Raw genomic sequence first — 22190 nt, 5'->3', positions numbered from 1 at the left:
CTTAATATTTCCTGGTTCATGTAGCTTCTGCCCATTCCAATTTGTGTAGTATCTGGTGTCTTTATCTTGCTGTACAGAGTAGTTGAAGTACTGCAGGATAGCTAAGGAGCGAGTGTCTGAATTCTGGATGTGGTCATGGCTCTTGGGAAAGAGAAATAGGAATGAGAAATGGCCCTGGATGTGAGGAGAACCCACAAGCAGGTGAGGTCCCATCCACATGTCCTTGCAGCTGCCATGCGAGCTGGTGCCAGGCTGGGTTGAATCTGGACAGTCCAGTGGAACTGCTGCATCACAATACATCTGTGCCCTCTTTTGGGGAAAATATTCAGTCTTTCCTCAAGAGAAGTAAGTTGTTAGTGAGTGAACAGGACTTATTTCCTATGGGCTTGTTTTCTTTTGGGATCTCTGCAGTTCTGTGGCTGAGTCTTTATGGCCGTTGTGCAGGCAGACCTTGGGATTAGGACATTCCATGTCCATAAGTTTCCTGTTTCTTTCCATCACCTTCACCTTGTCTTAGAGCAGCTTAATGCTGTCAGGGAACAGGAATTCAAAAGCACCACATGTGCACAGAGCTCAGCCATTGTGTCAGACAGGTGAGTCCAGCTGCCTGGCTGCAGGCTGGGGCTGCTCTTGCCCATGCACCTCTGCATCCCAAAGTTTAGAAATGTTCCAATCCAAAAGTCCTCGTGTTTTGGCTTTCTTGTGGAGTTCCTTGCATGAGGGTAAAACCTTCAAATCCATTCTGGACTCTCGTCATGCAGCCTTGGTAATGAGGTGCTGAACTGCCCCCAGCTGGAGCTGGACTGTGGTCATCCAGCACTGGCCTTGGATCCTCTGCAGAGCTCTCCATGGTTTTGGAGCGTCCTCCCTGTCTGTCTCAAGTAAAGACTTGTTGGGCGTGGGGCATTTTGATAAAATCTGAACAGCAGAATGCACTGAACTGTTTTCTCTTTGCAGATGAACCTATAGATGAAGTGAGTGTGTGAAATATGCCAGAACCCTTAGGGGTCTCTCACAGCCTTCAGTGAGGCCACCAATTTCATTTTTAAATGATACCTTACGAATAGTATTGCATTTCCTGATGATTTGTCAAATTAGTTACTGAGTGTTGCATCATGCTGCGGGTGTTTTCAGCAGTTCAGGAGACGTTTTGCCTTGTTTCTGATGTGCTCTTCCATATCCCTTCAGAGATATTTGGCAGTTCGTGTTGGCAGAAGGGAAGAGCAAGGCTGAAGATGATCCATTTGTTTAATTAGCAGCTATAATCCTACAGCTTTATCAATTTCTAATACCTGTAATACGCAGCTTCATTCAGGGAAAATTCACCAGCTTCATTCATCTAAAATTTTGAACTAATATAATCTAAAATAGCATCTGCAGCAGGGGAACTGCTGAGTTATTTCCCTGTGTTGGTGTGTGTGTGTGTGTGCTTTGTCTTTCCCCCTTTCTCTCATTGCAGATGCCCTGAGAGAACTGAGAAGTCTGTTCCGGAGCTGTTCCGGAGCTGTTCTGTTCTCCTGGTGTTGGAACCTTGGCTGCACTGGGGAATGTGCATTTTTTATGAGGAGGAGGAGAAGGAGCTGTGTTTATCCTGGAGGGAGATGTCACAGCAAGTGCAGAATTCTGAGGTGCTTTTATCTGGGGCTGCAGGGTTTCTCAGGCATTCTCTGCCTTTGCAGTGTCAAACCTCCCTTGGAATAATCACCTGGCCCTGGAAACTTTATAATTAATGACGCTGGAGAGGGGTTTTTGTCTTTGAACCTATGCCTTCAATAGCACTAAAGGATTTCTTACACACTGCAGGGCAGAGCCAGTGTTTGTTTTCTGATGGAGACAGAAGTGTGGAACTGTATTTGCAGCACTTCCTTTCGTACATCTGTGGAGCGGGAAGCTGTGCAGGCTTCATCTGTCTTAGTGTGTTACAGATGTTCTGCTGTGGGTGTGACAGTGCTTGGGGGTCACTCTTTACTTTGAGGGGTTAATCAATCTGGGACTCTGTAGATGTGTGGAATTGCAGGTGCCTGGGTTTTGCAGACTTGGGTTGCAGGAACAGGGAATACTTCCCGAGGTTGTGCTAAGTAGGGGGAAATTGTCCTCTCTGCTCTCTTGGGGTCAGTTTTTGTTCCCCCTGCCATCTTGAGACAGAAATAGAGCTTAGAGAGGGCTTGTGGAAGTGAGTCTTTGAGACGAGGAGCAGGGACCGTGTTCATAGCGATGTCACCTGTGGAGAGGCTTTACCAAAGTGTCTGTTTGTGTGCTGGTGCCTATTTGGGAACATCAAATGTGTGGTTCCATGAAGAGTGTCTGTACTTTGGTATCCTTGACCTTGTTTGGTGGAAGAAGTTGTTTTCTTTAGTCACTAAGCTCTCTGGGATGCTTCCTTATCCTGCCATTGTAAGAAGTGACGTACTTGACTGGATCAGCTTGACCTGTGAAATGAAAGCTACTGCAGTGTATCCTCCTTGATCTGAAAAGTGGGATCTGAGAAAAAAGAACCCTTCTGCCAGGCACCAAAATAAACCAGGACTGTCTGTGCTGACAGACAATACTTGCTTTAGCCTTCAAGGTCCTTAGGCAAACAAAAGATCCCCGAGTCTGCCTTGCATCTGTGCTGCTCAGTCTGTGCTGATGCCCAGGGAGTGGGAGCCTGCTGGGCTCCACGGCTTGTGAGTGTTCCTGCAGGGAGGAGCTGCTGCCACCAGTTTTTGAGAGCAAAGACACTGAGCTGTTTAGGGGAGGACTTAAAACCTACTTTTACGATGCATATGGAGCCTCTTGTCGCCAAGTACAAAAAGACCCTGAAGCTTTGCTGTGCTCCCTGCTTACCCTGGAGCAAGCCCTGTTAGCTCACGTGTGGTGTTGATGCTTGCAGCTCCTGTCTGCAGCAGCCTGCATCCTCACACAGTGCTGATCCTGGAATCTGGCTGCAGGTACTTAGCCTGCTGAAATGGGAACCCAACCCTGCATGCTGGGGTCAAAGGAGTAATGTAGGGTGGGCAGCCCTGTGAGTAATTCCTGCCACCCAGTCACTGAGGAGGGAATGTAGGAAAAACCCACCTCTTTTGTGCGGAAAATGCAGCAGCTTTGGGAAGAGAATTCATATTGTTTGGCCAATGAAACAGAGTGCAAAAACATAACAGGTTTATTTTCAATTCAAGCTCAAACATAATACCTCTTGGGTCATGCTAACGCTCACAGGCATCTGAATCGGTTATGAAAACGTTGCTCCGTCACAGGATGTGCAGTTGTTGGGATTCAGTGGAAGCCCCTCTTTGCCTTGTGCATGGAGGCGTTTTCCAAGAGTACAGCACCAAATGGTTTGTTACATGATAATAAAGTCACTCAGCCTGCTGTCCCACGTAACCCCGTCAGTTTATAGCTGCAGTATTGCATTGACAGGTTGAAGGAAGGAGTGATTTCTGAGAACTTTATTCTCATTTTTACTGTAATATTCCTTATGGAAGCACCTATACGCTTCAGATATAATTACAGCAGATAAAGTCTCTACAATACTCTAATATAAAAAGGTAAAAATGATTTTGTTTATTGTATTTAAGAGTCAGTGTAAAAAGTATGTTTCTAGTACTGAAATCTGTAAGACAGTGAAGTGCACAAGGAAACTTGATGTTGTGTCTTCTTCCTAGCTCTTCTCTCTCCTCGGATGTATTGACTACAGTTATAATGAAAATTGGTTTAAATATCCTGAAGTTCCTCATGTCCAATGTTGCTGCTCAAAACCAGGGTACACCTTCTTCATCCTGCCCCACAACTAGGTGAATTCTTGGAGTAGCCCTTGTAAGACTTTTCTTATGGTCCGTAGCTTGGAAACCAGCAATCCCTACTGGCACAGAATGCCCTGCAGACAGTCAGTTGTTTTCTTCTAAATATTTGTCTGGACAGTGTTACTGAAATGTAGGTGATGGTTTTATCTCATGTCTTCCACTGCTGCTCCTTTTTTTAACAGGATTTTCTGCTTCCTTGACCATCTTTGAGCCTGCAGTCTGGCAAAAGCCTGCAAGTATTGTCCTGCATGTGTTGAAAGAACAGATTTGGTTGAGAGAATGAGCAATCTCCTAAAGCTGTGCTGGTTTGGGGCATGTTGGGGAGGTTGGTTCATGCAGGTGAGTGAAAGAACAAGGGGTGGGTGTTACTGGGTCTCAACTTCGTATTTGAGGACGTGCGAGTAGAAGCTGTGGTTGGCATTCTCGTGCACCATCACAAACACCTCTCTGCACCCCGAGGTGTTGCAGGTTCCCTCCCAGCAGCCCTTGTTCTGGGTGAGAGGGTAAGTGTTCTCAGCCTGGACCAGCACCTTGGCGATGCCGTGCATCTTGAGTTTGAACTGCACGTTGCGGTTGGCCGGCAGCAGGCCCGAGAGCGGCTCCAGGATCTCGTAGTCTTGCAGCCACTTGCTGTAGCTCCGGGGGAAGGCTGGCCACTTCACCTCCGTGTTCAGGCACCTGATGAGGTAGTTGAAGATGTAATCGTAATTACCAGGGTCCGACTTCTTCTTGGAGTAGATTTTGAGAACGAAGTTCCCCGCGTGCGGGAGGTGGACCTTCAGCTCGACCTGGTTCCTGCGGTGGATCTGCAGCACGTGCCGCCTGCCCATGTCCTCGGCCAGGCTGCTGCTGCCGTCGGTGTGCAGCGAGGTCAGGACGCTGATGTCCTTGCTCAGGGTGAAGGTGAGGGAGCAGCGCCCGTCGTTGGTGTGCAGGACGGGCTCGGCGTGGGAGGGCCGCAGGAAGCCCTGGCGCTCTGAGAACCAGCTGGGCCCGACGGGCTGGTGCAGGTCCTTGGGGAAGCGCATGGCCTTGTCCACGGACTCGCACTCCACCACGTACTCCAGCACGCACTTGTAGACGTCATCCGAAGCCTCAGCCTTGGAGGGCTTGGCAAAGATCTCCAGCTTGTGGCTCCCTGTCTTCTGTGGGTAGATATCCAGCTCCATTCCGTGTCTTTTCAAAGTCATCAAACCGTGTTCATCTGTTCCCTTCAGCTTAAACATAAATAACGTGCCAGAACGGCAGTCCACGGATACAGAGGCTTTTCCGTTTACTGGGAAATACAAAAGAAAAGAAACTGCATAGGAGTGTCGGTACATTTTTAATCCTAATGTAGCCCTTGTTCTGGGAAGGTTAATCTGGCTCAGTAAGTTGCTGTTTCTCTAGAAGTGAAACCAAGAGCTGTGGCTGGCAGGTCACAGCTTGTCATCTGTCTGCTTGGACCAATGTCCCTCAGAAAGAACGAGAGTGGCCTTTGTTTGGGAGATGTGCATTTATCCTGTTCTGATACACCCTGACATGGAGCTGTGGTCGGCTAGAACATGAAAACCTGCATGAAATGTAACTGAAAGTACCATCAGACCAGACTGGATGGGGTTTGGGGCAACCTGGTCTAGTAGAAGGTGTCCCTGCCCATGGTGGAGGGTTGGAATGAGATGGACTTTAATGTCTCTTCCAACTCAAACCATTGTGGAATTCTGTGATCATGAAGGGCTGTATTAGAGGTCATTAGACCTGATTGAGCAGACCAGTAGCTGCTCCCAGGAGCTTCAAACTGAAGGAACTCTCCAGTATGTAGATATGAGATTAATCTACCTCACTGTGAGCCTGCTCCCAAACAGCTTGAAGTCTTCATTACGTCCTAAAATGTTGATGTCCATAAGTTTTAACTCTGTTCTTAGCATTCACAAATTAGCAATCCAGTTAAATTCCTGCAGCTCTTGAAAAAAATCCAGGGGAGGGGGTTTTTAATGTGCACCTTGCTCATTTGTGGCACCTGAGTGGTTTTGTGTTAAAAGAGCTGCTGCACTCACTCAGGTCGCTCAGGATTGCCTGGAGAGGTGCACAGTGGTGTGTGTTGGACGTGGGATGCAGGAGGGAAGGTGCTCCGTGGCTCCTCGTTACCTGTTCGGATGACCGGAGTCTCCGGGTGTGCGGCCAGCAGCCCCAGCGTGTAGAAGTTGCTGTTGTGCAGCATGTTGTTCTCAAACTCCTTCAGCGTCAGCGTGGGCTTAAGGAGCTGCCAGTTACTGTTATCTGGGAAGTGATTGTTAATGAACAGGGCCGGGTGAGTCAGAAAATAAAACTCATTGTACCTGGGAGAAGGGAGAAATTAGGGAAAATGAGTAATTACAAACAGGGAATTCTTCCCCCGAGCGGTGGTGGCGGTTTCAGCAGGAGGATGTTGGAGTGGTTTGAGCTGCTGATAAACTGAGATCCATGGGCTTGAAATTCCCCAGGCAGAGAAGAAACCTGAGCTTTCGTCTTCTGTTTCCAGGGCAAATGCTGAGCTTTGGGATAAACCCTGAGCATTTGCACTATTCCCTTGCACCCACAGGCTCCTGGAAAAAGAGGGAGGCACTGGGTGTTGACTGCAATCAATTCACAAAAGCTGTGACTCAAGACCCACAGACTATTGCCTAAACTGAAGATGTGACAAGCAAGCCCAGTTGGCTTCTAGCAGTTTGTGACTTGCTGCTCAGGGCTGTGCCCCATGCCTTGTACAGACAGCCTGGGTACCTTGCTCCTGGCTTTGTGTAGGCACACAGTTTGTGGTGGTTGGGATGGGGCTGAGCCTCATCCCCAGTGGGCAGAGCTGTGAGCAGCACTGGCAGCAGTGAGCCATGGAGTGCCCAGGGGCACTGAGCAACCACCAAAGGAACAGAGGGCACACAGGGGCACTGCATCAGCATGAGGGGATAAAAGGCTGGGCTGAAGAACAAGAAGGGCAGCCCCTTGCAGCCTTCTGAAGTGCCATGGTGTTACTGTTTATGGGCAGATGCCTGAAGCCTTGTGGTGAGGTAAGGTGCTCCTCTGTTTGGGTGAGTGCTTGTATGGTGACTCTGCATATTGTGGCCCTTTCAACTGTGGCACATACTGTAACATAGGCCGTGACAGCTTTGGGTCTTCCTGTGGCCCCAAACGTGTCTGTTTGGTTTGCCAATCCCATCAGTTTTCCTTCTGCCTTTGGAGGGTTTGTGTACTAAGCTAGAGGGGGGTCTTTACCTGTAGGTGAACTTGGTGAAGGAGTCATCCACAGACCCGCTCCCCCAGGTGCTGTCCAGCAAATGCCACCTTCCCTCAAGGTAGACAGCGTTCCAGGCATGGTCAGAGTCCCCTGTGAAGGTCTGCCCTGTCTTGTACCCGTATCCCTTGGCATGTCCTGAGAGCTTCTTGCACTGAATCCCTGCAAGACTGAAAGGAAATGATGAGCTGCAGCAGGAGAGTTCTGTGTTAAACCTGTCAGGTACTTCTGGGGAAGGAGAAAAGGTGATGATGCCTGTTGGGTGGGGCTGTTTGTTTTTGTAGTCTTTGCACAGAGATTCAGAGAGCATCCTGCTGGAGGAAGGGCCTTTTCTCTCCCAGTTTTGCATATTCCCTGTCTTTTTGCCTGATGCACCATCCATTTAGCACTGTTAGAGGATGACAAGATAAAGTGTGCTTAATTGCTCTCTATCTTGTTACTCAGTGGAATCCCTTTGCTGCTGTCCACAATTAGCCCATGTAATTATAAATTAAAAGCACAGGCTGTTCTCTCCCCCTGACAGTGGGCCTGGTGTTTGACACCAGCTAAGGAATCTCAGACCTCACGGGATTGTGGATGCTGATTTAGTTTCCTGAAAGAATGAGCTTGTGCCTGCCCAGGGTAGAAATGATTAAATAGTCTCTTTCTAAAAACATGATGAATACCTGCGTGGATGTGTAAATAAGATTTAAATAAGCACTGTGTTAATAAGCTCTCTGCTGATGGATTCTAACATTGGCATCTTATTTCACCATTAATCTAAAATTGCTTCACTTGGAGCGTTGTCTTTTGTGTAGGACAGCATTGACATTTTTCTTCTTCATGGAGAAGTGTGTTAAATGGAACAACTACCTTAAGTAATAAAGTGTGCAGGCTTCCAGAGCGAGATTGTCTGCAGAATGTGGGTTTAGCTCAGGAGAAAAGTGATATTTATGGGGAAGATAATTAGCATGGTTGTTAAGAAGTCGAGGCCTGATAACAGATACTGGCTGGCAAGTGGCAGTGCCGTGGAGTTTGTAGGGAGGGCTGCTTTTTCCAGGGAGGGGATGCTGGTTTCCAGGGGAGGTGAGCACTTCAGCAAAGGAGAGGATGGAGCAGTGATGGCAGGCACTGCCTGCTCCACGAGTAGCCAGAACAAACAGGCCAGGCTGGAAGACATGCCACGGAGAAACCTGGTGCTGCAGGTGGTCTGGAAAGCCCTTGCCAGCCTGCAGGCCCCTGTGAGTGAAATCTAATGTGGAGCTGGGCAGCAAATCTGGAGCAGCTCCACTGACAAGACTGGTGAGAGCTTGGATTTGCATGATGTAACTGAGACTAGGAGCTGGCCTGGGAGCTTTAGTGAAGATTTGATCCTAGGAGTTTCAAGGAGCTAAGTACCAAATTCCCACTAATTTCATGGGGATTGGATCTAATCCTTCCAGGCTTCTCTAGACATTCTTGTTAGCTGGGATATTCAGAGGGAACATTAAGGGACAAGTTCTGCTCTCACAGTGCTCTCAATTACAGTGAACATTGGCAAAGCAGCAAGAAGAGTTTGTGCTTGGATGTGTTCAAAGTTCTCCAAATAAAGTCCAGAGCATTTAAACTGGTCTCTCTAGTAATGGACAGACAAAAATCCAAGCTAAAACATCCTGTAAAAGGGCAATTCTGTATTGGTGAAAAGGGTGCTCATGTCTCTCATGTCAGTGACTTCATACAGATAAATTAAGCGGGCAGAGAGAAGATTGGGAAGATCTCCAGGACTGGTTGAAGTGGCAGTGTGAGGCTAAAGATGACCTAGATACAAAATGGACTGGAAGAACTGAATTAAGAAACAGTTGGCAACATTTGCTTGGTGCAGCAAAGAGATTAAACACAAAATTGCTTTTCTGCCTCAAAAACCGTAGGAAATAGTCTGACTCTTACTACAGGTGTCACTGGAATTCAATGGCATCTTCTTTCCTTTGATTTTAGGTTGACTTTGATCATTTCATCTAAAAAAGGAGCAAATCTGGCTTCTCCAGAAGGGAACAGAATGGTTTATGCTTGTGGTAGGTAGGTGTACGCCTCTGTGCCTGAAAAGAGGGAAAGCTACTGCCTGCAGGAAATGGGAGAAGTAAGAGGATGTGAAATCTGGGATATTTACAGGCTGCTTAGGAAGAAAGAGCAGCTAGCTAACTGATCAGATCCCCCTTAGGCAGTGAGGCCAGCTTTGCTCCCAGAGCTGCTGAAACCTCTCCTGGGAAAATAATTGTTGTGCCTTCATCACCAACCCTGGTGAGCGAGTGTCTCCCTAATTCCAGGCTGTGAGGTTTGCCCTAAATTGGATTCATCAATTTGCACTGCTTCATTGAGCCAGAGTCCTCGAGTCTGCTTGTCAGCTAAGAAGCCAGTTCTTGATAAGTGCTGCTGAAACATTGGTCAGGAGCCTGTGTTTGCATTCAGTGCTATCACACCTGATGTTTGGAAAGTGATGCCTCATGGCCAGCTTCCCACTATCCGTGCCCACCTTTCCTCTGTGACAGGAATCTCAGCTAATGGGAGGAAGTCTGGCTGCCAAAGCTGTGGTCAGAGGTGACAGTGTTGTGTCTGCAAGAGGAATTGTTCCCTCTGGCACTGGGACAAGTAGGACTCAATCAACGTCAGCCGTTGCCTTCAGCAGGACTTTTGGGGGGATTCCTGGTGACTGGCAAATTGGTTTGTTTGTTCAAGTTCCCTCACAGGAGCTAGGAAAAAAAGGCATGTCAGAACACCTTTCCCCCCCCAAAACCTGGCTCTGAAAAGCCTTTCTGTAAGACAAGTGCTCTTTGCCTCCTGCCTTTCTGCTTAGACTCTGTAAGAGCAGCAGAGCATGGGGAGAAGGGATGAGGGGATCTCTGTGCAAGAAAGGGGTGTTGTCTTTAAGTACAGTTTTTCATGACAGGAGCTAAACATTTTGCTAATATTTGACAATATAATAGTCTTGATGACTGGAGGTTTCCTGAATCACATAGTGACTAATCAGCCTGGAACTGAGGAACTGAGAGTAAATCAACAGAGCCTTTAAATAGTCGGAGATATCCTCGGAAAGATTAATGCTTTTAATGAACTAAGCATATGCTTTTTAATGAACAGATGCAAATTCCCCCCTTCTAGCTGCTAATAACTGTTCCATAGGTTGCAGCTATAAATGCATACTCCACCATCCTATTTCTTTACTCTTTAGAAAACAAGATCCAATGTCATAGAATGGTTTGGGTTGGAATGGACCAAGTGTATGTTGTGGGATATGTTGTTGGCTGGAAGCATTTGCCACTTCAGCATCTGGCACAGTATGCCAGGGGTTTTTTGATCTCTCCTTTTACCTGTAGTTTTTGTCTGTTCCACGATAAAAACCTCCTCAAATCCCTTTAGATGGTGCAGAAAGCCAATTGTTACTTACATGTGCTATTAATAACTACTCTGTGATTTTTCCAAGGGAATGGAAACCCCTTCCTGGGAGGGCCATCTTGCAAGCCCACCCTCTTAGGATTACTTTAGGAAGTCCCTTCCAATCTGCTCTCCCTGAGTTGTCAGGTCCAGTTTTCTCCTTTTGGGCAACCCTTCTGCCTAAGGCTGACCCCCAAACCTCCAATCACCTTCACTGCTTTCCTTGCTGTGGATTTTGGGGGTTCTACTTTCCTCAAGGATTGGGGCTGCATCCCTGCCTCCCTACCAAGGAAGGGTCTGCCTCTCAGAAATGCCTCTGTGACTGCAAAGCCCTGCTCTGTGGGGAAGTTTAGGTGACTCATCCCCAGTGAAGTCCACGAGATCGTGTTGGGGGAAGAAAGGATTTTAGTCATTAAATGGCAATGGTAGGTAGAAAATGGGAATTGCAGTATTGGCCTCCACAGTGCTGTGCCCTGAGACTGGGCACAGAGCAGAGGGGCAAGTGCAAGGCAGTGTCCCTGGGGTGCTCCTGGAGGGGGCAGGGCATCTCCAGAGGGTGTAGGCAAAGTTCCTCCTGGGACTCTGTCTATCTCCGGCAAGGGACCGTGTTGGAGACTGCACTCCTTGTTGAAGTCTTGCAATGCTTTTAACCTTCACATCCAGATACCCCAAGGAAAATCCTACTTCTTCTAATCAAATTATCTCCATGTTTTCATCTGCCATTATGTTAATGCAATGCGAAGCTCAGCAGATGGCACCAAGTAAATTATGCTGGGGAGGGGGGTGGAGGGAGAGGAGGAGAGAGCAAAATTGACCTTTCTAGGACTTGCTGTTTTTCCACAGCATGGTCGGAAAGCTAAAGTTCCACGTCCCGCTTAAAGTCACATCAGTCAATGCAAAGGCAGACGGGATAGGCATGGAGATGCAAAGAATGTTAACTCTCCCTGGCATTGAATGCTTCTGAACTTCATTTACCTGCACATATGTTCAAAGAGCTCGGCATAGCCCTCACAAATGCTCTTGCCCATCTGAAGCACGTCTCTGGGCTTGCTTGACAGCTGGCTTTTGTTGTGGTAGCCCACGACGTCATATTCTGGGGGAAGGAACACAGACAAGAGTTCATCCAGCAGCCAGAGGCAAGGGGCTGATGGGCAGCAGGAGCAATGCTTGGGTTGCTTCTCTTCTCTGTGAGCACAGGGGAACAAGCCATGGCTGTGCTGGCCTGGACACTGCTGGGCCTGGACACTGCTGTCTGCTTTGTCCCTCATCACCCTTTGCTCTAAGCTTGGGCTGGGGGTCAGCAATTGAATCCAAGTAGGAGGAAAACTTTGATTTTTGGACACAATGGCTGTCCTCAGGAATTGCCCTCAAGTGGAGGATCTACAGTCTGAAGAGTTCCCAGTACAAACCAGAGCACGCTGCGTTTGAAGGAGTTGGGCTGGTGTTACCTCAAAAGAAACTGCTGAGACTTTTGCCCTCTTTACAAGCAATTTATATTAAAAATACTTGAAAAGCAGCTTTTTGGGAAATACTTGAAGTGGTTTGTTGAGAGTCACAGAATTGTAGAACAGTTAGAGTTGGAAGGGGCATTAAAGCTAATCTCATTCCAATGCCCTTCCATCACACACCTTTCATCACACCAGGTTGCTCCAAGCCCTATCCAGTCTGGTCATATCAATACCTGGAAGTTCAGGAACTCTTGATTTGCTGGAATGAGTACACAACAGCAGCACAGCAGGGACTCCTTCAGACAGAGCTAGCAGAGTTGGTCTGGGGAGGTTAATTCAATACCACCAACCTTGGCCCTGTCCACAACCTCTTTCTTAAAATACAGATGTATTTTTCTGACAAAGCTTTCAGGAGTGCTGCATCAGCTGCTTCCCCCTCCCCTGGGTGCTGGGGCAGAGGAAGAAAAGCAGCAGCAGGCTGTGTGTGCTTTGATGAAATGCTGCCACTGCTTGTCATTCATCCCGGGGACTCGGCCGATGCCTCCTCGGCGCTGGCTCCAGGCACTGGGCAAGGCTGGCTGCTGCACCCTGGCTCTTCACTGGCCACCAGCAAAGCTGCAGGCCACTGTGGGGGGTGCTGGCTCCATGGGGCTTTCTATTTGTGCTGCAAATGACAGCTGAAATAATTATCTCCTTCAGTGCTGATGTTGCATGGGCACAGCAGCCCATCACAGGCAGGAACTGAACAGAGTGGGAAGAGATGCCCAGAGAGCAGTATTCTCACTTAAAATCCATCCAAGGAAGGAGTTTATGCCATCAGTGCAATTCCAGGATAGATACATTGCATTTTTGCCAGCAGATTTAAATTCCCAACTCTGTTTCTTTTCTGTGTGTGTAAATAGGGGGCAGTCTCACAGGAAGGAATGAGAGCCAGGGCCGAGGTGGTGTAAAAGATCTTGTGAGGAGATCCCAGCATAGCTGTCAGGGCCAGAGACATCCCCTGAATGTTGAGGAGTATGGACTGACTCTAGGCAGTGTGGGCAGAAAGGGGTTAACAGTGGAAAGACAGAATAACCAGTGCTGGGTGAGTCAAGGCCTGGGCTTCAGGACATGCAGTGACATCAGCACTCTCCATATTTCAGGGCAAGACTAAAGCAGTTTGGGCCTGACCTAACCACGCTAACACTGTGGCTGCTGATCTCAGTGGGTGTGAGATGAGGCCAGTGCTGCCCAAACTGCTCTTTTCCTCTCCATCACTTGACCTGCACTGCAGCAGTGCCCCATCAGGATGTGTAGGAGGTGAAGGAAGGGACAGCTCTGCCTCTTTGCCCCCAAGACTTAATGGGAATTAAACATTTTTGCTTATGTTATGCAAAGTGCCATCATGTTGCATATCCAGTTTTCCCCCATCAAGGCACTGGGGTGGCAAGAAGCCCCTTTTGATGTGCCAGATGGGAGAGGCTACAAGTGCTGCCTCCTCTTCCCATCTCCTAGTTATTGTGTAACTCCAGCCTTTGGACTGAGTAGGAAAGGGCAGGGGAACCTGAGTGGGTGCAGCTCTCTGGAGGGTTGAAAAGGTGCAGGCACAGGCAGGAGCTGCAATCCTACAGGTGCTAGTGTGGGACGTGGAGCTGGGCAAGGCAGCTGGGGGGTTCCTGGCGCTACCTGTGTGACACTGGGACCCTCCCAGAGCGAAGGCACCAGCATCAGACTGTGCTGCAGGGGCTGTATTGGGCTGTAGGGACTTGGCACAGGCATGGAGATCAAACTTAGAGTGGTTTGAGTGGGAAGGGACCTTAAAGATCATCTCATTCCAAACTGCCTGCCATGGGCAGGGACACCTTCCACTAGACCAGGTTGCTTCTGAAATCTGGATCATCACCTGCTCCCTGTTCATCCCCTCAACTGCTGGTGTGGGCTCTGGTGGTGTGGGGTGGCTCTGAAGGTGACAAGCAGGCCCCTGCTGTTGGGCAGCCTGGCTTTTGCTTGGGCTCTTGGATGATAGGGACTTGGCTGGTCACATCTCTGATGGAGTTACAGGTTAATCATGGGCACACAAACCTGGTGGAGCCTGGCAGTGTGAGGAGAGAGGCTGAGAAAAAGAGGTGGTGAGAGTTCCTCTGGATGCATTTCTGGATAAAAACCTCCAGAAAGCTTTCATTCCACTCCCCACATGGAAATAAAACACAAATTCTTAGTAGAATGTCACAGTGGGACAGGGGTGACAGCAACAGCCTTATCTTCAGTTAGAGACCTCAGCCTACCTATGTGATGGCATATCCACATCCATATGGCTCGAACCTTTTCCAGGTCAGTCCGGGCTTGTTTCAGCAGGGCTTTGACCAGCTCCTCCACGCTGTTCGTGACGTTCACCTGTGGGTGGGGGGCAAGCATTGCGAGGTCATGGTGAAGATCTACCCTGTGGTAGATCTCCTGTCCTCCCCATCTCTTGTTTTTCTGAAGCCAGTGAGACTCCACCTGCCAGAGACTGCTCTGCCTCCAGCTTCCTTAAAAGCACAGCTACAGTGCTGTAGGTCCATGCATTTTTGGTTATAGTTCCCAGATTGGGATTTCTTTGCTAATGTTTAAAGGGAAAAGGTTTTTCACTTGTTAGGGAGATTCTGATGCCATTGCCCCATAGCTCAGCCTAAGCTGGGAGCCAGGTTTGTGGAATGTTGCTGCAGGGGAGCTGGGAGGAGGACAGAGGCAAAAGCAAGACTTACTTTTAATGCGTAGGCATCCAGCTTCTCTAATTGCTGCAGATCTACTGGCATGGATTTCAAAGAGGATTTGTCCCATGGATATGCTGGGAAGAAACAAGTTGTCATTGTTTTGGGAAGGGAGGGAGTGTTTTTCCTGGCAGTATGGTGGAACAAGGGGACAGAGCTCCTGCCTGGCCATGGAGACATCCATCAGCGTGTGCTTAGGGAGCAGAGGACACGAGGGCACCCGCAGGAGGTCCCTGCCAGCTGCATGGAAAGCAGGAGCCATCCTGTCTAGACTGCTAGGATTTGTGCAGTGCTGGAGCATGAGCTGCCCCTGCAACTTTGGCACTGCATAACAGCATGGAAAATCCTGGGATATTGCATGGAGGGGCAGGAGAACAATGGAGAAGTATCAGGGAAAATCTGTACTGTGCAAACCTTAGAAAACACGTGACTTCTTAAAAAAACCCAGCAATAAAGGGCTGGGTTTCTCTAGGAGCTTTGTGTGGTAAAGGACCACAATTCTGCAGGAATTCAGGCACATGAGGAAGGTAACACTGGGAGCAGTTGGACTGAACCCGCTGTGCCTACCCTCTGCATCTTTGCGGGTTCTGAGCTGCTGGTTCTACTCAGTGTGAACAAAGGGTTAATAACTTGCCCTAATTAACCAGATAACTGTTTTTTTTAAAACAGTCTTGGGATGAGCTGACACTGCTGAATCCCATCAGTGGGCCATGGGGAATGGATGGACATATCCCTGTGCTGGACAGGCTCCTGTCTGCCAAATCAGCATGTAGACACCTATTTCTTAGCAGGCTGGTTTGTTTATCTGTATTTTCCCTGAAAAGAGGTGTTACACTGACCTAAAGAGAGAGAAAGCAGATTTACACATTTAAAGGTTCTGTCTGCAGAGGCTCAGTGCAGGAGTGGGATCCACATCCAACAGCCCTGTGCCTGTTTGCCTTCCCTTGGGCAGGGCTTGGGCACGTGTGGCGTTCCCAAAGCCACTCCCCTGTGCCATCCTGAAGATCAGGGCCTTGGGAAGCTGAGCCCTACCCCAAAGCCACTCCCCTATGCCATCCCAGAGATCAGGGGTCGGAAGCTGAGCCCTACTGGTGCTGATGGGTAGTTACCATGGAGGTCCTTTGCTCCCGGCGGCCTCGGGGCCTCAGTCTTCTGGAATCCTGCAAAGCAGAGAAGGACAGGGAGGGAGGAGGTTGTTGCTCACAGAAAAAAAAAAAAGCAGCTAGAAATAAATTATTGTAGGGAGCAGGATTGGATGGAAAATGCTGGAGCTGAGGCTCTTCTTAGCCCATTCCTTTCTGTTTGGACGTGGATGTGAGCACCCTGTGGAGTGTGCTCCTGCAGAGCCCACATTCCCCTGCAGACAGGCATCTCCTGCTCTAGCCCCAGGGCTGGGGACATCAAACCCCAGCCCACCATGGCCAAACCTCTCCAGGTGTGGAAGAAGGGAGCACTGAGCTCCAGAGCTGTTAGACAGACACTGGAGTGTCACCACCCACCTTATCCCAGGGCCAGAGGAGGAGAAGGAGACACCCACACCCCAAGAGCAGAAGGAATTTGCTCCTCAAGCCCCAGTCATGGGCGGGGTCCAGGAGCAGGTACCCTTTAGTAGCCTCCCCATGAGAGGGGTGAGCCTGTCTCCTCCCCAGGGCAGGGAGAGCTTGGAGACACTGTGATAAAGCAGAGCCTCACCTTTATTGTCATGTCCTCTCAGCCTCTGGGAACCTGCAACAAGCCACACAGGGTTAGTGGGATCCCCTCAGCCCTGCCCAGGCTGCAGCATCCCCTGGAGCTCCCTGGCTCCAGGGAAGGGAGGATGGGCTGAGCCTCTGCCAGGGTTTTAATCTGGGCTGTACCTTTTCCCAAGGAGAGTCTCTTGATGAGCTGAGGGCTGGTGTCCTCATGGTGAATCTCCACTGTCACTTGGGTTCCTGCAAGAAACAGTGATAAACTCCCTGAAAAGGGAAAACCAGCCAGGATATGGAGGAGAGGGCAGGAGTGCCTGTCGAGGCAGCTCTTAGCTTTAGACAGAGCAGCAGCTCTGGTGATAGCCAAGGTTTATCACCATATTAAAGAGCTCTTGATGGAGCTACAGCAAGCAGAGAATCAATGTCTTGCATTGATTTTTCTTGGAATTAAACAGAGAAAGGCTTGAAGTGATGAAAATGTTTGGACTTGTGATACTAAAATGTCTGGCAAAGGCCACTGCCTGTAAAAGGCAGCATCCTGGAGGAGCCAGCTGTGGTCCAGACATGCCCTGATGCTCCAGAAAAACCTCCCCTGGAAACCTGGGCTCTGGTCTTTGAAGTTTCAGAGAGGTAAACACCAGAAAAAGAGTGAGGGAATCTCTTACAAAAACCACCTGAACTTTTTGACAGAGGCTGCATTTTTGGGCAGGTATTTCAGAAGGATTTGCAGCTCTTGAGGTTCCCTGGAGGAGCTCCATGTGCTCCTGGGTTTCTCTTTTGGATCAGGCAGAAGTTACTCAGGAGACTGAAGGTCAAGATGTTAATGCACCTCAGGGCTGCCATCCAGTCATGCCCCCTACACCTATACCTCATGGCATTTGGGCTTTTCCTTTAAAGTCAGCTCTTGGAGCTGGCTAATTAGGTGGCAATCTGCATTTTCATCAAAGAATAAGTTTTTCTCTGCAGCATTTACCCTTAGAAAAGTGAAGTTTCTCCTGTGATTATGCAGAGAGATTTAATGTCCTTTAAGCCCCAAAACCAGAAAGCAAGAAAAACTGTGTAAGTTGTAAAAATCTAAATCTTGGAGTTTGACTCCAGTTCTAGGATGGTTGTGGATATGAGGGTATCAGAACAGAGCTGGCTGGTATATTTTGTCAGATAATTCAAAGATAAAATGAAGTTGTTTCTCAAAGAGAAAGCTTTATGCAAATGGTTTGATTTCCTTCCTATTTTCAGGTCCTTTTTATTGCTCAAAATGATTTTTACTTTGCATTTTCGTGGGTTTTTGTCCCCAACTTTCACTTTCTAATTTTCCCCCCGTAAAATAAAAACCTTTGTTTTCAAGAGACAAACTTACTGGTGATGAATGCCTTCTGCTGATGAATTTAAAAGGCATTTAACAAATGAAAAATGTAATTCCACAGGAATTTTTCAATGTGCTGTATCATTGCTTTAAAAACTGGTGGTATGAAATGGTTGCTGGTGCTTTAATGATCTTTTATTTAATATTCCTAAATGAGATATCCTTCATAAAGAATCATAGAATGGTTTGGGTTGGAAGGGACCTTGAAGATACTCTTGCTCCAGCTCCCTGCCACTAAAGTAGTTTGCTCCAAGCTCAGAGAAGCACTTGCTGCTCTCTTTGTGTTTTGTGGCCAGACAAGTCCTTGCCAGCAAGTGCTTTGAGGGGCAGCTGTCCCAGGGTGGGATATTTTCTCTCTTTTGGGATGTTCTGAGGTGATTTTATTGGAGAAAAAGCTTGTTGGGAGCTCAGTGAAGCCCTGCTCTGTCTCTTGGCTCACCACTTACCTTTGTCAGGGCCTGAAGTGATGGGTGGTGTCTGCCCACGGGGATCTGTGGGACCACGCCGGCCTGGGGGCACAAAGGGAAACATCTCAGTGCCTTGGAGAGAGCCAAACAGTCAGCAAGGATGGGGTTAAATCCGCCCTGCTCAGCAGTCAGGTAAGGAAGGACTCAGGAAGCTCAGCCCTGTTCTTCAGGTTCAAAGCTGGATTGCTCCTGGTGCTGGTGCCTGACCCCTCTGCAGAGGGAGGGATGCTCCTGCCCCGCCTGCTGCTGCTCAGGGCGGGGGGCTCGGACCAGGGGAGTTTGGAGAGGTGGGTGGGACACAAGGGCAGTGCTGGGGGCTCCGAGGCAGAGTAGGAACTCTGATGTGGCTGTCAGCAACTCATCCTCACCTCTCCCTTCTGGGACACCCTGCCTGTCTTGGACCTGGAGTGCTGGGGCAGAGGGAGGTGTGGGCAGCACTTGATGTGCCCAGGGTTCACACAGGGGGAGGCAGCAAAGGCTGAGCCCCAGGGAGGGAGCAATGCCAGGGGACACGGAGCCCTCGCTCCGGGCTCTGCTGGGTGGTGGCCAGGGTGATCTCTCTCTCTTTGTCGAACCATCCTGGGATCCCCATCCCACCAGGAGCCAGGGGGAAGCCTGGATCTTGCAGCTTGTCCGAGCCATTTGTGCCATGTGGCCATGACAGGGACCAGTCCCCAGAGCGATGGGATCTTGTGGAGTGGGGCCACAGCCTCTTTGGCTCAGAGGGGCTGGGGTTTATATAAGCTTGCAAATATTGTGGCAGCACCAGAGGTGTCAGAGGCCTCACAGGGACACTAACATGGCTGGTGAAAGGGCAGTTCATTAACCCTTGTGGTGCCAGAGGAGCTACAGCTCTGCCTGCTCCTCGGGTGCCTGAATTCCCCCCTCCCAGGGGTTTTAATTGTGCTTAAGGTACACCTGCAAGGGAAGGGTTCCCATGTGCATGCTAAATACCCCTGCCAGTAATGCAGGGTGGGAAAGGATCAATATCAGCCTCTCACTCACTCGTAGAGGAGGCTGACTCTGCTGCTCTGATTGCAGAACCTCTTGAGCATGACAGAGGGAGAGAAAGCAGGATATTTATCTGCTTCCTGGAGTGGAGGCTTTTGTTATCTGCTTTGTAAAAAAAAGCCCCAAAGTAGTGCCTTGCCATGAAATATTGTCTGCTCCGAGACTGTGCGCAGCCTCCAGCCACCACTGATTACAGAGGGACTTGGATCAGGGCTCCTGCCAGGCATCCTGCTGGGAGCAGCCATGGCTTTTGCACGCTGCTATTGCTTGACCTGTGGAAGCAAAGTTCCTCCTTGGTGTATCTAAAATCCACTGTCTGGTACCATGAGAATTATCTGTATCTTGCTCTACCTTTGCCCCTGCCTTTCTCTGCTAAGCCATGGCAGGCTTATACTGCCAGAAAAACAAGAGGGATGATCTGAGTCCCTTCCCTGGGAGCTGCTCCATAGTTCTGGGGTCACCTCCTCAGATGCTCCTCCTCAACTATTTTAGGGCAGAACCCTGGGAATTGGCAGCAGAACATTGAGAACTAGAATCCACATCATTCCTGGTCAGCAGTCCCACCTGCCTTCTGCTCAGTCTCTGAGAGGGGAGATGAAGAAAGAACTGGTGGAGAGAAGGTTGAAAAGGTTCTTCGCATCCCCCAGACCCTACTTGAAGCTGTGTGAGTGCTGGGGAAGTCTCTGGAAGCTCTATCTGCAACCTGAGCAATTGGGGGCACTGAATTTCCCCTGCCATCAGCTGGCTGTGAAATGTAAGAGCTCTGTGCACTTGTAATCCGAGCGAGCTCTGTGGCAGGAGAATCCCTGCAGATGGGTGTGCAGGGGCTCGGCAGTGCCACCCCCGTGCATCCTGTCCATGGGGCACGGAGAGCACGCAGGGAGGGGATGCTTGCCAGGCCCTCTGTGTGCCTCCACTGCAGCCCCTGAAAGCACTGCAGGGGGATGGGCTGTGTGAAGCACATTTCTGCTCGAGAGGCACAGCTTGGAGCTTTGGGTTGTGCGCTGGGGTTGGTTTCTCACAGAGGGAGAGGGTGACCTACCGTTCAGGTCTGTGCCCTGAGGTGGCTGTGATCTGCTGTTTCCATTGCCATCACCCTTGGAACCTGTAAGATAGAAATGGGAGATTGGAAAGGGTCCTTCTGGACTGAAGTGTTGTTGCTGCCTGAAGGCCAAGCACCCCAAACCCTTTCATGCAACCCATTATCCCAGCTGGTGCCAGGTGTCATCAGGATCCACCTTCTGTCTCATCTGCAGCCTTGGCTTGCAGTTCTTGTGGCTAAAGTATGAAATACCAGGGGGCAGAAAGTGCACCAGTCCAGGCCTAAGCTGCTTTGGTAGGATTTGCTCTGATTTGAGCAGGTGCTGGATGCCATGCTTGATGGAGCATGGACACAACTTTGTGATAGCTCTGCCTATCGCTGTTAGCCTGGGACTGGTTGTCTGAAAATTCAGCTTCTCTCCCAGGTTTTAGAGCAGGAATACTCATTCTCCACCCTTTACTTTTGCAGGGAGGCTCTCCTTGCAATTGCAGAGCACAGCTGTAGCTTTTTGGAAGACCCTCTGCAGGACAGGGAGTTGGGCCAGGGACACTGTCCCAAACTGTAGCTATAAATGGCTCAGGACAGTGAGCCTCGGAGACAAAGCCTGGGCACGCTGCAAGCAAAACACTTCTGCTCCTGTACTCCAGGGCAGCGGTGCTGGAAACGGCTGAGCCCTCTCCCTGCTCCCATTGCACAGCCCAGAGAGCCCGTGGGGCACCTCGGGGCTGGCGCAGGACACAGCAAGGTGCAAACCCAGCCCTGGGGTTAGTGTTCCCGTGTGTCCCCGCCGCTGCACCCGGGGCTGCGCGCACTGCAGCTGGACAGGGCGCAGCTCGGTGCGTGGCTCCAGCGAGGCTCTGCTGCACCGGCGGAGACGCGCTGGGCTTCTACGAAAAAGTTGGCATTTTGGAGTTTGGCGTCATGCGTGCAAAGAGGAGAAGGAAGCCCAAGTCCTGCTCCAAAGCTGCTGCTCCTCTTCTCGGCGTGCAGCCGCAGCCCTGCCCTCCCTCGCCCGCTGCAGGCGCGATGTTACCTGCGCCTCGGCCGCCTTCCGTCTGCCCCTCTCGCTGCCCTTTCTCCTTGCTCGCTGCCTCCTCGGGGCGCACGATAAGCAGCAGATTGATGGTGACTGCACTGGCATCTGTCTTAAAGTCCATGGTACCCATCAGCGCATGGCCGGGGCGCCGGTGCTGCCGCCGCTGCGCCGAGCGGCCGCGAGTGCTGCCCAGCCCTGGCACGGCGAGCGCGCTCCCGCCCAGCGCAGCCCCGGCCCTGCCAGCTGCACCATCGGGGCTCTGCCAAAGCCGACCCTAATGAAGAGGTTACAAGTCACCTTTGAAAGGAAATCGCAGGAGGGATCCGTTTCCTAAAGCAGAGGAAGGAGCTGCGTTTCGGGCGGGGGGGGTCTGGTTTCAGAGCGTGCCCCCGGCTCCCTCCCCTCTCTCTGCCCTTTTCAGCTTTAAGCACTTGTCTACACTCAAATCCCCCAGCACCACTGTTCGCTGGGGGGGATTCGCTTCCCGGCGCTGGCACAAATCCTTAAAAGGCTTTCTCTTTGGATCCTGTCCCCCGGCAGAACTCAAAGGATGCTTAGGAGCGTAAATAATAACAATAACTGCTGCAGGAGGAGGGCAGCGGTGGGGAGAAGGGGCTGGAAAGGAGACACGAACCTTTGAAGTGGGGAGGATTGGTTTCTGCGGGACTGCCTGTTGTGGAAAGGGACAGCAGGGAAGGGAATTGCAGGCTTCAATCCCGACTGTCCCAAAGGCTCCAAAAACCCCCACCTCTCTGCCCCATCAGCCCGCCAGCCCGGCTGTCTGGGGTAGCTGGACACGGCTGATCAAAAAGGAAAGCTCTGCAAATCCCTGGCTTTCTAGTAACTGTCCCAGCCCTCCAAACGGGGGACATGAAGGGTTACAGTGCGGGTTAGCCGGGCTCAGCTGGTCCCTGCAGCTCGCAGAAGGGGCTGGCAGGGACACACGTTCTAATTTTACCACTGGCCCCTGTCCCGGCCGTGCTGCCAGCC

General features: G+C 50.2%; 1 protein-coding gene across 1 annotated transcript; it reads right to left on the bottom strand.

Moving 5' to 3' along the window:
- Positions 1-3124: 3124 nt before the first annotated feature.
- Positions 3125-21741, bottom strand: KY (kyphoscoliosis peptidase). The gene is made up of 12 exons (XM_038146489.1): positions 21198-21741; positions 20165-20227; positions 18091-18153; positions 16450-16524; positions 16286-16318; positions 15703-15753; positions 14588-14670; positions 14129-14237; positions 11392-11509; positions 7011-7199; positions 5910-6100; positions 3125-5058 (listed from the first exon to the last, which is right to left on the bottom strand). The coding sequence occupies exons 1-12, from the start codon at positions 21328-21330 to the stop codon at positions 4148-4150; spliced, it is 2019 nt and encodes a 672-aa protein (XP_038002417.1). The 5' UTR covers positions 21331-21741; the 3' UTR covers positions 3125-4147.
- Between the last annotated feature and the right edge of the window lie 449 nt (positions 21742-22190).

Source organism: Motacilla alba, chromosome 9, assembly GCF_015832195.1.
Source record: "Motacilla alba alba isolate MOTALB_02 chromosome 9, Motacilla_alba_V1.0_pri, whole genome shotgun sequence".
In the NCBI taxonomy this organism is placed as follows: Eukaryota; Metazoa; Chordata; class Aves; order Passeriformes; family Motacillidae; genus Motacilla; species Motacilla alba.
Note: the sequence above shows the minus strand (reverse complement) of the source record. Positions and strands in the feature narration are given on the sequence as shown.

What these genes read in the sequence shown, in the direction of transcription:
- KY (XM_038146489.1), bottom strand. Translation starts at nt 21,330, where the DNA reads ATGGGTACCATGGACTTTAAGACAGATGCCAGTGCAGTCACCATCAAT. An exon ending in TGGATGCCTACGCATTAAAA is followed by an intron (nt 14,238 to 14,587) that starts GTAAGTCTTGCT and finishes CCCCACCCACAG; the next exon opens with GTGAACGTCACGAACAGCGT. An exon ending in GTGGATATGCCATCACATAG is followed by an intron (nt 11,510 to 14,128) that starts GTAGGCTGAGGT and finishes TCCTTCCCCCAG; the next exon opens with AATATGACGTCGTGGGCTAC.